This window comes from Hydractinia symbiolongicarpus, chromosome 15 (assembly GCF_029227915.1).
Source record: "Hydractinia symbiolongicarpus strain clone_291-10 chromosome 15, HSymV2.1, whole genome shotgun sequence".
NCBI classification, from domain to species: domain Eukaryota; kingdom Metazoa; phylum Cnidaria; class Hydrozoa; order Anthoathecata; family Hydractiniidae; genus Hydractinia; species Hydractinia symbiolongicarpus.
Genome location: NC_079889.1, coordinates 4,690,595 through 4,705,748, shown reverse-complemented (window position 1 = coordinate 4,705,748; position 15,154 = coordinate 4,690,595). Strand labels below are relative to the sequence as shown.

Sequence of the window (15,154 nt, the reverse complement as noted above, 5' to 3'; positions counted from 1 at the left end):
ATAATATTTTAGAAAAATAGAAATTCACGAGTGCGATGAAAAGCACTTGTAAATCTTTTTAAGAGTGTGCGGGCGAGTAGGCGTGCGATTGCACTCGTCTCAAGGAATGACCTGATAGTTGTCATCATTAACGATTACTGTAGGTGCCATATTTAATGTTCAACAGGATCAATGACAGGTGGTCTACTTCTAAACCACAGCTGGAGATGTCAGCTGCAAAGGATTTTTTATGATGTTATTAAGTCACCAGTACCGGCCTAATTATATTGATTAAATTTTGTTTCCGGGAGATCCTAGTTACCCATGTGGTAAAAAAAATAACTGATGTCTGCACACCATTTCTAAATTATTTAGCCTTACATTAAAAAGTGCAATGCAATGATTTTGCTAATTTTGAAAGTATAATTGATGTCAGTCTAAAGAGTTGATGTGATTACGTAATTTCAAAATGGTAACTTTGCCACATGAAAATAAGGCGTAGAAAATATATATATATAAAAAAAAAAAATAGCAAATAGCTACAATGGCTCCTATGGCTCACTTTTCTTCCAATTTAAAAACAATTCTTTTTAATAACTCAAACTGCTTTCTTCTGTATTTTGACACTTCTCGATAGCATCTTCTGCACTTAACACTTCTCCACCTGAAACTTTCTCTTCACAACTAAATTAAAAAATCTGGTCCATAATTTTGCATCTGATTTTTTTACTTTTCATTTTTACCAAACCTTTTCATTGTAACATATCATAATAGGCATGAGGCATGAATAAAACAATTATTACAAATAGATTGAGCACAGTACCTGAGTAGCCAATTTTAGTCATTTATCAATAGACACAAAAAGTGAAAAAATAGCTAGCTGCCAGAGCCCTTAAAATCATGATAGTCTCTACTAAATATAAACTACGTGCTTCTTTTATTGGAGAGTTACTAATTACAAGGAACAAAAATCTTTCATCATAGCCGTTATGTCATTTATTCAAAAACGCAAGTTACCAAAATTCAGCTCAAAAATATATTACGGACAAGAGTTGGGCTTTCATGAAAGAGAAGTATTTTACACTTTGGAAGAAAAGTGTTTAGAATGGAAGAGAAGATGTTGGAGGTAAGTAAACTGTTTCATTAAGAAGACAAATGAGTCATTTTGGGTCTTTTTGGATAATGAATCAAATTTAAATATTTCCCGCTCTGTTGGGGAGTGGAAAACTCATAATTTAGGAATAAAACTAAACATTACTCTAAAATTAAAGGCTCTTGAAGAACAAGGCATATATAAAGTAAGAAGGCTAACTTATTATGCTGCATGAAACTTCATTAACAAATTTCCTAATATTTGCACTGACTGATAAAAAATGAGCAACTCCCCCTCCCACCAGATTACCCTCTGACAACACACACACACCTTATATACACCACACATATTTCAAATTTTATCTGGTTTCCTCTTGCTCTGTAGAAACCATATACCCTTACATTAATAAGGAAAATGAAGATCATTGTCGATGAGCATGATAGCTAGATAAAATTAGGGTCAGCTTAGCAGCTATTTGGCACGCAGAAACTCTCTGACTGGAAAAGGTTTATAGCACTAGATGCACTACTTGGCATCTTTAGAATTTGCATATATGACATAAACCAGCAATAGTATATAGCTAGATACCATAAAATCTTGTTAAATATTTTTATTATACGCCGGAAGTTGCAAGGCACGTTAAATTCTAAACCTTACAACAATTTTTTGTTTACGCAACTCCCTGCAATGTTTAAAATTGTTTTCTATTTTTTTCTCGTCTACCATTTTTAGATCAAAGTTTTTAATAAAACCAATCAACGGGATAGGATTTGATCACGTGAGAAAACAAGGAGGATTTAAACATCGAGTTTAAATCGCTTGTGTATTTGGAAACTCGAGAACACTCGCTAAAAATCGAAATGGAAACCACTTTTTTCACTTGTTGGCTGTTTTCACTCTCTTTTGATACTTTTTTCTAGTACATCCAGGTATCTTACTTGTTTTGGGAAGTTTTTGTCTTCGCCATAAATCTACTTCTGTACAGATAAATTTAGATATTTTTGAATTTTTGAGTTGCAAATGGTTAGCTTTAGCTACCTATGCTATAAGTTTTTTGGCATCACCCCTCCCCCCCATCCCCAGGCATGTAAAACCAGCTAGCTAGCTATAGCTTATACTTTATTAACTTTAATAACTTAATGCAACCCTGCAAATAGTATTAGGGAAAACACAGTATTCATATTAATTTTTTCTATTCACACATGGGATCCTTTTGTTAGAAAGCGGTAGGTTAGGTAGCGGTAATGGTAATGTGGCGCCGTAGATTAGTGGTTATAGCTCTCGTACTCTGTGCGGGAGACCGGGGTTCGATTCCTCTTGACGGCGATTCAACATGGGCGAGTGAATGTTACCATAGCCCCGGGTTAACCCAAGCCATGTGAGGGAAATTGGGAAGATGGCACACTGTGTGGGCCGTGTTGGATGTTGCCGGGAGTTGTCTAGTAGAGCGCTGGCCCTAATTGGGTCTGCGTCGCTCAAAATGAGCATTAAATACTCTAGGACTTTCCATCTAAGCCATGGCCCCTCCTGGAAATAATAGACAGGGTATATCCCTCGATATTTGTGAGGCTAGCCATGTAAAATATGCACATCTATCTAGAACAGGGTTCGATTCCTCTTGACAGCGATTCAACACGGACGAGTGAATGTTACCATAGCCCCGGGTTAACCCAAAGCCATGTGAGGGAAATTGGGGAGATGGCTCCATGTGTGTGCCATTGGATGTTGCCAGGAATTGTGTAGTAGAGTGCGGGCCCTAGTTAGGTCTGTGTAGCTCAAAATGATCAATAAATACTCTAGGACTCTCCATCTAAGCCATGGCACCTCCTGGAATTAATAGACAGGGTATATCCCTCGATATTGTTCTGCCCGGATAATAAACGCTGTCCTGATTAAGTACAGCAGCTTGCCCCGGTTAAGAAAATGGCAGAAAATACATAATCGGGCAACTTAACCAGGACAGGCCGGCACTCAAAAAATATTATTTGGCACTTATACAGGGAACATAATCGGGGCTAACCGCTTTTATATCATTCGTCATCACTGGTGGCAAAGTTGTTGTTGTTCACAAATGAAACGAAATTTTGTGACAAATACTAAATTTTGGGATTCACAAGTTTAATAACTTCTCAACAAACTTATAATTTAGGTTCCGTGAAATTTAGTTACTTCAAAGTATATTATGTTGAAATGTATTTACTGCAAGAGTACTTTATACTAAGAAGAATTACGTTGAGACTTTTTTCTTTCGCCATGCCTAGTTTTTAGGGGTGTTTTATCTTCCAGGGAATGTTTAATTTACAAAAGTTCGAAGAAAATGCCTATCACAGCCTGCCTGTCCAGTCAGCGTTCATAATCCGGTCACCACGACATAACCAGTGCAAAAAGAGCATAATCAGACCATGCGTACATACACCTGGCTGTCCCGGTTGTAAACAGGCCGTTTTCGCAATCTGGGCTGAACAATATTAATGAGGCTAGCCATGTAAAATATGCACATCTAAGCCATTTTAGCTTTAACAAACAAAAGATGTTATTACCACTTTTATATATGAATTTATTTCAATCAGCAGTTATACATCTACACTCGAGAATAATTTAAGCCTCAAAAATGTTTCCGTAAAAAAATGAGCTAAAAAAGTTACCATACCTGAGAACTATGAATTTCTTCTCATTAAATTTCACGTTGAAGTATTCAGCCCATTTATTATTTTGCTGAGGTCTCTGCAGTTTCGAGGCATCCCAGACATCTGCAACAGCACGGTTGACGTTACTGTCATCATTCCTTGAGATGAGTGCGATGCTTGGCATAACACTGAGACTGGAACGAAAGACGGAAGACCATTGGGAACTATTCTACAAGTCAGTCCGACCTTCATCATCACAGAGAATACTGCGAGAAGAGTGTGCACCCATGCAAGTTACAGGGCTTGCTATGAGCAAATAACCTACCGATCAATTAATTGCTCGCGTCAGAGTGTCCACGCGAGCAATTTTGCTCGCCATATTTTTCGTTAAAAAAACTTTACATTTAGTTTCTCAGGGCATCTTTTTCAGGAGAGGCGTGCGCCTTGGCACACACCTAAATCGTTTCAGGCGTGTGATTAAAATGCCTGCCACATTTCCAGTTTGGTCGGACATGTCCGTGGCTCGTTTAGAACTTTCGTTGGTTAAAACGTCCGATAGATTTCCGTCTTGGTCGGACACTTTTAGATCTCAGAATTATTGAATAGTCCTGGTCCTTGAAATCCACAAGCAAGCCTATTCATAGCTAACCTGACCATCCTAGCTAATTCACAGACTCCTGACTTAGTTAAAAAACTACGTAAACATAAATCTCTCTTGCCTGGCTCCTTCATCGTTGGTAACCAGGTCTTACACAAGAAATCCAGCCATGCGGTTCTTAACTAATGCGGAGGTGAACGCCGATGCAAGTCTGCAAAACTGCACTTACAGGCGGAACAGACAATTTATCATGGATTTAATTGTAGATAATTTCTTCATTTGACGAAACAATTGGAAACCATAGCAGGTCCAAATTTAATGGATTATTTTCTTTATGCCGCAACTGTTATTCAAACAATTTTGAAAACGAAACCCATGTGTTGTATAATTTTTTTTTTCTGTATAAATTTTATGTACCTGACATGCAGATAAAGATTTTTTGAAAACGAAGCATATTTTTTTCTATTTGCTGAAAAATAAACAATAAATTTATGAAAACAACAGCATATTTATGCATACTATTTCGGACATGTAGAAAAGGAAGTTAAGATTGAGAGTCGCTATACCAGACGCTCGATCATTGTGTTTGGGGTTCACGACTTAAAACATCCCCCACTTTTCTACTGCAAAATGGATGAGCAGCAAAGATTAACCTTAATGCCTGTATTGCACACGTTTTACAAAATGCCGAATGAACTTTTGCACAATGGATGGAAAATAATCACACCAAATATCTTTTCAGTTTCACGTTGAGCGTTCGTGCAGGAATTTCACTTAAAAGACCAATCAATTCTTGAGAAAAACGTTTACACTTATCTCAAAATTTTAATATTTACGCAAGCAATGGAATGATCGGGTAACGAGCATTTACTCGAGCACTACGCGGGCGCAAGAAATTGCTTGCGACTCATGGCAAGGCCTGAAGTTAAATATAACCAGAACATGGGAGAGGTTAGGTGTCCTGTACCTTAATACGGCTTTCACATGAATGTTTTCGTGGTGTAATACCAAAGAAAAAACATGTTAAATAAAGTTTAAAAAATCTTTTTAAAATGGGAAGGAGAAATCAAAAATGTTTAGAAATATATCTAATGCCAAAAACATATAGCAAATCTGCCAAAACACCATCGCACTTGTGGTTAATACGTTTTACAAAAGTTCTAGCATAGTTTTATTCAAGAAATGGCCTGTGTCATCAGAAAATCATTTTAAGTTTTACTGTGTTTGATATCTTTATTGATATCACTAATAAGAATCAGAAATATCAGTCATCCCAGACACTTCTTCGTGGTACACCAAAGAGAACATCAACTGGTACTGATTGCTCGCCATCCACTGCTACCGATTGAGTGATCAAGAAGCTTTTCAAACACTGGAACAGTTTACCAGAGATACCAAAGCTTTTTATTTTACAAAGCACAATGTCAAAATCAACTTTGTCAAAAGCTTTGGCAAAGAACAGATAAATTTCATCTGCATTTTTATCAGATTCCAATATTGACTGATTTAAAGTGGTTAAGCAATTGGCTCATACAAGAATGACCAGCCCAAAATCCATGTTGGTTTGGGTTAGAAAAGATCGTTACTCCTAAAAAAGGTTACAAGATTATTGTGAAGAACTTTCTCAAATATTTTTATCACATAACAGGTCAAAGCTATAGGACAGTGTTTTAATGCTACTGTTTTCATTCCACCTCTGAAAACAGGAGTAATTAATGAAGATTAATGAAGTTTCTTCTTTGTATTACCACTCCAGATCACTTTGGATTCTGTCCAAAGTTAATTTTATCACTATATTCTAGCATAAAATCAATTATAAACGGGAAAAAAAGTTACCTGCTTCTGAAATATTTTTAAGCAAACTTGAAGGCTTGCACATCAGGGACCCTCACGTTTACCCTTGTGACCCTCTCTGCTGGTCACAAGGGTAAACATGTTAATAAAAAACGAGCGTTGTAAAATGCTGCAACATATTTAACTTCTAGTGGTCACACAAATCCTTCTTAATTGTGTTGCAAAGAATTGCTTGTATCACCAAAGGTTTTTTGGGCTAGAGATTTTTAATGTTAACAATTTGTTCCGAAATTGTCCTTAAATATTAAAGAATATTGTTCTGCAATGTCCTAGAGTGTACATTTTAATTCTCTGTGGTCACCATGATGACTGTGAAGGTTTGACTAAAAAGTCTATGTTTTACCCCATTTGAATGTGACCGTAGAACAATATTGCATGACAATGCGTCTGCGAGAATCAACAGCCATTTAAAGCATTTTAATTTGTCTAAACAAAATAATAACATTTTTTAAACATGATAAATGAGACCAAAATCATAACAAAATGAAGGGTAAACCCTTACATTGCCGTAGGTGCTTAATTAAGCAAATATAATGCTATTATTTTGATCAGTGTTTCAAAACTAAGCAAGAGTCAACGGGTAAACAAACTTCCAAAAGAGTTTGTGTATTGACAGGTCTTTGCTAAAGCATCAAAATTCAAGTGAGGGTTCTCTTTTCCATTGTTCTCCTGCCTAGTTTTTTTTTCAGGCTTTATTGACTATTCTATTGTAATCTATATTATAATACCTGTATACGTCTGTCCGTCAGGCAAAATGGTAGCTTAGCTGCGCAAGTAGCGAAGTGTATGCAATGCTGTATAAGAAGGACAGGTGAACCCATGGATTTTTCTGTGGGCTAACGACTATAATATATATAATAGGATACTTCCATCAGTAGTGTGCATAATGGATGTGTTCATAATAGATGGCAGTAACCCTTTTCCTAAAAATATAGGCCTTAATATATACATAATAAAATGATTTTAATTTGAGACCAAAATTGTTGACTCAGCAGAAATTTCTATTTGAATATGTATTATAAACAAGAAAAAATTCAGCTTCTACGAGCTCCAACCTTTTACAATCTTGTTATTTTTCATCAGCTTCTGTTTTTAAAGGAACCTTGGGTTAACCCTGTTAAAACTGTGTGTGGAATTTTTTTGTTCCTTCATATTTTTTTAACAACAGCCTTTTGTTTTTTTCGAAAGATTCTTTGTTATCATCCTCGCTGCATTGAACACTGTTAAAAGAAAAAGATTTTGCATAAAAAGATCTCCACACACTGTATCTTGGCTGCATGGTTCACCAAGCATGTCTGAAAATTTGAAAGTTAAAGTTTGTGCAGTGTTGTAATGCAACCACTGTTGCTTGTAAAGAAAAAACATTAATATTTAGTTCATTATAATTGTTATCATTTCCTTTGTTTAATTTATCTTTTATTTTATCCTTAGGGAATTCACTTAATAGTTTTCTGTTCACTTATCATCATTTATTACTTTCAATTACTTTAGAGAATTATCATTAGCTTTTATTCAGTGCAGACTATTTTTCTGCAAACTATATTTTTAATCATAATTAGGACACACATTTTTTGATTGAAGTCAGCCATGATTTGAATGTCAAAGAGCAAACATCAACTTAGCTCAGAACTTAAGTTTTGTAACTTTTATTGCTCATTCATCACATTTTGTGTACTGCATCGTGGTTTCACTCAGACCACTTGGTAGGTTTTGTTTCTTTTCTTTTGCTTTTGTGTGTCAGCCATTTTGTTTTAAGGTGTGTCCAAATCAGTTAGTATAGATTTTGACTTAAAGCTTTTAATTTGTACGTGTAGCATAATGAAGAAAAAATTTCTTCTGTCCAATTTCCAAAGCGCATAGACTTAAACTATATTCGGCAGAACTAATTAATTATTCATGAAATTTATTTTAGAGAGGAATTGTTGAATATTTTTGGTGAAAGATAATATTATTTTAGCTATAAAATCGTGACAAGTGTGTTATAACATAAAAAAATTGACATATAGTCTGAAAATAGCCTTTTGTAACTAATTATATATGTAAAAAAAATTACGTTTTTTAAAAGTTTTACCTTAATAAATAAATTAAACCACATCAGTAAAAATCAGTTTAATGACATCAGATTATTAAATTAATATCAAGACCTTAATTGTGTGGATTACTAGGGATTTGACCAAGTTGGGACTAAAGTTTGGTCAATCCACAGGTTGATGTCGTCATTAGAAAACCGTTAAACCCCAATATCTCTTTAAGCAATCATGAGAAGCACATGATTCTATCCATATTCTTGTTTTGTTCACAATAGAAGTAATGTAAAAACAAATTTGTAAAAAAAAAATTGCATGAACTGGTCATTGCTGACGTCATTAAAATTAAATATATTTTCCACAGACATATCGACTACTAGTTTCAAATAATAGAAAAGGTGTTTTGCAAACTCCAATTCTGGCTGTCTGTGTAAAAGCCTGTGTGTGTAAAGAGAGAAAGCAGAACCAGTGACCAGCTATAAATCTTTATGTCTTATTCTGCTGGCATTAACAATGATTCACTTATATAACTTTATTGTTGTATAGTTTAGGAAGAATGAATCAAGTATGTATATAAATCTCACAAAAGACAATGGTGAAGTTTATTTCAGCTTTGGTTGGTATTGCAATTAGCATTATATTTCTTATTTGGCTTTGTTATTTTTGGAGAAGACGTGTAAATCGAAGGAAAGCAGAACTGAATCAACCATCTGAATCTTCATCGCAAGCATCTGGTCCATCAAATCAATCTCCTGTCAATCAACCTAATCGTCTGCCTTCATATACAGAAGTCACACAGAATACAGGTAGCTTTAATGAAGCTTCGCCACCGTCTTACGAGGAAGCCATTTCATCAATCAATCATTCTGATTCCCTTTTTGTGATTGTTCAAAATACAGATGTTGGTATGAATAGAGGCATCACCAGTGCTGTAACTTAACTGATTTTGTATGATAATACTTGTAAAAGTTTTCTTCTGGCAACTAGAAAATGGCAGTATATGTAACGCTCTTCTTGATTTTTGGCATTGGAATTAAAAATGGTGTTATATGAAATAAAGATCTTTATTATACTGGTAGAGTTTAATTTCTATGATTAGGAAAATCTGGTGAAAGACCTCTTAAATTTTGGGAAATGCAAAATGCAAAATAACGAATGCACACATTTTTATTGGAATTGCATAATTAAAGATTGCAAAATATTAACCTCATATAGCCTTGTTTCGCCTAAGTAAATATAACATTAAATTTAATGGAAAAGTGCAAATGAGCTGGATGTAAAATGTAAAGGTAAAATAAAGAATTGTGAATGTCTGCCATTTTTTGTTCTGAATTACGTTTGTGAATACTATAGGAATTTGCAAACATTATTTCCATATAATTATTTTGTTCTGCAATCTTTTCTTTTGCATCCTTAAGGTAGCCTGTGTCGGTATTTTTCTTTTTTCATGTATAAACGGTGTAAAGAAATAGTCTAAAGTATTATAATTATTTTCAGCGAGAAAAAAGACAATATACCATTTTAAGACGTCCTTATGATTCTCAGGCATTATATACATTCAAAATCAATTTTGATTCCACTGCAATTTCAATGTTAACTTGTTTTAGTATTTATGTAACTATTTGAAATTTCATTTTATATATTATATATTTTATAAGTATTAATTTAAAAGTATTTTATATTACTTTTATTACTTTTATATAAATAAAAAATAGTATTTTTAAAAAATTTTTAGGAAAACAGAAATTCATTGTTTGATTTTAATTTTTGGACAAAGTCACTTAACAATAAATACTAAAAAAGTGACACTTAAATTTTTAAAAATGGTGGTATTTAGTACTAAATTTTGGCCAAAAATAGGTTTTCTCGAGTTTTCTTGAAATATTAAACTTGGAATAATATGCAAGAACAGATCATTATTCATAAATTGCAAAAATCTGGTTTTAATATTGGGTACAAATATGGTTTTCACATTTTTTTTAAAACTCATTGGTTTCTTTTTTTATGGATGAACTAAATCCGAGAACAGATGATTATTTACAAATTTTAGTTGATTTTTTGTTTTTGAGAAAAATTATGCTGCTAGGCTACAGCCCTTAACGACCCCAAATTAACCATAAAAAAGGTTTTTAGGTTGTCCAAAAATGTCATTGTTTCATTGTTTATGCGCATATTTGATGTTCACGATTGACCATTAAGATGTAAGCTTGTTTATCTTTTATATGTTTTCTGTATTATTTATTTTAATTATAGAAAAGTGAATTTTATTATTTTTATATATGACTTGATTTTTAGTGCAAATTATTTGTTAAACATCAAATAGACATTAGTTCAACCTGCAATAAAAAATAAACTGAAGCAAATATAAATTGTTATGTAGTATATCACTTTATCCTGCCTCCATTGTATTCTTCTCAAAGTCAATTCGACTTGATTATAGAATCTGGAAACTTGCCAACTATAGAATTTTCTGGTGCATGCATTAAATTTTTTATTTCCCAATTACAGGGTCAAAATAATCTCAAGCTATTGGTCACGAACAACTAAAAACAAACGATAATGACTCTAAATGGAGACTCTTTGTTAGAGCGCTCGTGTTAAAAATTTTAATTTTATATTATGTCTTTATTATTTATTTATAATCTTGTAATTTTGCTGTTAAATTATCTACATGGTAGTTTGTATTAATTCTTCAATCGTTTTCTGTTAGTAGTATGTTATGAGAAGTTTATGGTCAATTTGGAGTTATGCATTTCCCCTGGGTATTGTGTACATGGGTCAGGGTCAGTACTTTTGTTATTTTGTGTAACAATCGGTTAATATGCATAATTTCTGAATTTATCACAATCCTCCACACATGTAAAAATGTTTATACATTCTTGTTTGTATACTTCATGCTGGGTTTCTTTTTTTTGTAAAAAACAAAGTTAAAAATCATCCTTTCTAATTCGAATTTGTTCGCGTCAGTAAAAACATATGACGTGATATTTTATTTGCTTCCCTTTGCTCACACCTCGGCTGGCATCACAAATGCCGACAAGATTTAGAAAGGCTGAAAATGAGTTTAACATTTGTGTATCTGGTATTTACACATTGGAGTGGTTCAAACATTCTATTATTTATGGTGTATAGTTACAATGCTCTGTATAGTTATGTGAAGGGTGGAGTGAATCTTATATTATCAAATATATTTCTTTTTAATTCGCTCCTTGTTATCTTTAAAGTCGTTGCTTAATATTTTGGTATTTGGCAGAAAGTTATATTTAGTATAATTTAGTAAAATTTGCACATCCTAAATGCAGCATTCGGAATGAAACTCAGAATATTTCGTAACCGTAAATCTCTTGATAACAGGTATTCAATTACAAGCAGTTGAAACGACCTGTGTATCGATAGCAGTTCGTTTTTAATTCACTTGCTGCGTTTACTTTTTTGAATAACGTTGCTGCAAAGAGGTCCTACATATCTTATTTACATATCTGGTATAAAAAATTGCTTTGAAACATGTAATTCTTTGTCAGCTCAGTTTCTTCTGGTAGTATCTCAGTACAACATTATATAATTTTAGATGAATAAAAGATGAAGTATGATAGGTGTTATTGTATTGGTTATTGTTGGCATATGTATCTTCCTGTTTTTCTTTGGGATTTGCATATACATCTGTAAACGCAACGAAGAATACCAACCTCCGGCCTTAATCAGAAGATTCAGTAGATCACTTTCTCGAAATGCTAGCCATAACCCTGATGATACCATTGAAATTACTTATGAACCACAAGGAGAAGGACAAGTGTTCCTTGGTGCAACTACTGTTTCTAAATTAAGTGATCGACCACCATCATATCTGGATGTCCGGAACAGCACAAGCAATTTTGAAGAAGTGTTGGAGGACCCACCATCTTATGATGAGTATATTACTGATTCACACCTTCAAGCTAATGCCCCTCAAGTTGGTTGAGCAATAAAGGTTTTGAAATTATTTTTGTATGTTACCCCAACCTTTTGATCATTTAAATGGAACTAAAAAAATCAATTACATTACCTCGTAAAGGAAATTTTAACGATTAGGTCCCAGTGCCCAGTACTAAGGTTTAGTATCGACCTAAATCTATGGTCAAGTTTGCCTAACGGTAACTTAAAAAAGTGGGATAAAAGAGTAAATGGAGTGCGGGTCGAAGGAAATTAACTCATTCCAAAAAATTTAGATTACTTTAGTGAATGATTATTTAAAAAAAAGGTTTTATATACAAATATGTAGCTAGCTATATCTATTTAGCATGATAATTTTTTTATTGTAGAAAAAAATTATGTAAGGTCTTTTTTAATTAATTCATTTCTTGAAAGGCTATTCAAAAATTTCTTAATTTTTTTTATATGTACTCTGTTTTATATATTTATACATACTTTTGTAATATATTCTTTCTTTTTTTACATTAATCCGGCAACACACGATAATACTTTTTCACAAAATTTTGATTGTAAATCCACAATATGAAGAGGCTTTTGTGCTATTCTTAGAACTTCTTCAAACGATTGCCACTGCGCTCTACTAAAAAGCTATTTAGTTGATACGTTTCATTTTTATACTGTATATTCGAAATTTTGAATGATCTATTAATATAAAGCAAAAAAAATTATCTTATATTTTTTATACTTTCTATTTAATAAAAATAATTTACTAAACTACATGATAATCATTAGCTATTTTTTTCATCGAACAAATATTATTTTTCTAATATGGTACATTTTTGCTAAGTATTTTATTTCGTATCACGGTACACATTGTAGTATCAGCAAATTCGAACACCTTAAGGAATTGTTATGTTCAAATAAACAAAGTTCGAATTAGGCAGTAAACAGAAAATATTTCTCAAAGCAAGAGCCAAGAAATTTGTTCTAAATATAACAGTTGTTCGAATTGACAGATGCGTATTGTAGTTAATTCTGATTGCTGTACACAATAAAAGTCTTGTTTACAATAAAAAAACCAGTTGGACATTCAACAATTGGACTTCCTTAGTTTTCTTAATTATTTACTCGCAGCCGATGCAATCGCGCTAATATTAAAATTTATTGAAATTATTATTATATTAAAAAACGTAGACGCAAACATATGAAAGATACTGTAGTATTTAGACTTAAAACATGCATTTCGAGATAATTCTTTATGTTTGGTTTTTTTTAAGAGAAAAATTTAGAAAGTCTCTTTCAGATAATATTGTATTTTTATGAATATTTCTTGAATGAACAAATATATCAAAGTGATAGTAATCTACACGATTTTTTTTATAAGCAACTTAAAATTTTGGTCACAATTCAAGTTGCTTGTTTTTCAGCTAATATCTACAATCAAGTTCAAAATACTTTTTAAAAAACCACGAAGTTGCTTGATAATTGTTCATATTTAAGTTCTGTTGTTTATAGACGAGTTGTTCAAAAAAAATCGTGTACTTGTCGTGGGCCACTTAAATTTGCGAAAAAGCTATATATGCAGTATGATTTCGCAAAATCGTAGAACCTAAAAAGTTGCTGTAAAGTCTCGTAGCTATGCATGTGTTTGTTATCCATCTAACCTCAAATTATTTTTGAAATCGTTAAATTTTTTTTAAAAAAATTAGGCTAAAACGTTTAGTCCTGATAGTATGGTTTATCAATGCTGTTTCAGCAATTTCTTGTGCTGGTAATACCATGGTGTCGCGGTTACGGATAATATTTTGGTAAATTTTAGACTAAAGATGCAAAAGTAGCTAATACTTACATTTGGTTATATTTCTTATTTTTCTTATAGTTTTAGAATAAATAAAAAAATGAATCTTGTTATAATCGTCATTATTTCACTCGTTGCGTTTCTTTTGTTGTTCTTATTTTGTTTGTTTAAAAAGTTGGCAAGTCCTTCATATCAACCATCCGCCGTTTTACGTCAGGTGAGCAGATCCATTTCAAGTAGAAGCAACCGGGATAACAACGAACCAGTGGAGAGCCAGAAATTTTTAGCAGCGACGAATTTATCGGGTATTAGTAACCAACCCCCTTCGTATGCTGAAGTTCGAGTAAGCACAGAGAATTTTAAAACACAAGAAAAACCACCTTCCTATAATGACATCTTGACCGGTTCTCACATGCAGCTGACAGAATCTAAGTGAGGATGACTTTTTGCACCAATGCACACTTTAAACGTGATAAAAGAAATATAGCGTGATGCGCCATGATGATTTTCAAGATGATTTGTGACCTGTCATTTTATCGCTATCTAGTAAAACTCCTAATTGACAATTTATACGCGTGTGATAAAAATGACGATGAAAATACACAAAAGATTGAAATGGCATTAAAAAAACCAAAGCGGAAACAAGGAAATATTGATTCCTGTATCTTTACTGTCGTTGTACTGAAGAATGAAAGCCTTTCTTAAAGGTCTGAAAGATGTTTTAGCGTTTCTTTAATGCAAGCAATGTGTTTCGCGATGGAAGTGGATAAGTAGGTAGATAATCTTCACAAGTTAGATATACGATTTTGACACGTCTTCCGACAAAGAGTACGTCCAATTGTTGTCGTAACAATTTTTTAGGTAGCTTTAGCCTGTTCTTGTAATTAACACACAATGTTATCAGGGGAGTTTCCCCGGACGAGTTACGGGTAATGATTTATACCTGCGAATACTGATTATCTTGACTCGCAAGATTTCATTCATTCTGCACACGATGTTAAAACAACAAACAACGACAGAGGTGAAAGAAGACTCGCATAAAAAGCAAATTTTTAGATTTATTTGACCAAGACGAAGACGGTAGTTGAAATTTTACAGCAAAAAAATTAGAATTGTGATTGACGATATTATACATTTTCGCCAATTTTTGTAACTTGATTATGTTTAGAAACATTAGTATCTATTATATGAAAAACCATACAAGATATGTTGTAATGTGTCTTCTGCACTTTTATGGGTGAAAAAATTTGACATAGAAAAATGAATAAA

General features: G+C 33.0%; 1 protein-coding gene across 1 annotated transcript; it reads left to right on the top strand.

The window, feature by feature from the left end:
- Positions 1 to 10,847: 10,847 nt before the first annotated feature.
- On the top strand, positions 10,848 to 12,592 carry LOC130629072 (uncharacterized). Its single transcript, XM_057442171.1, has 2 exons — positions 10,848 to 10,961; positions 11,747 to 12,592. The coding sequence occupies exon 2, from the start codon at positions 11,765 to 11,767 to the stop codon at positions 12,134 to 12,136; it is 372 nt and encodes a 123-aa protein (XP_057298154.1). The 5' UTR covers positions 10,848 to 10,961; positions 11,747 to 11,764; the 3' UTR covers positions 12,137 to 12,592.
- Positions 12,593 to 15,154: the final 2,562 nt, after the last annotated feature.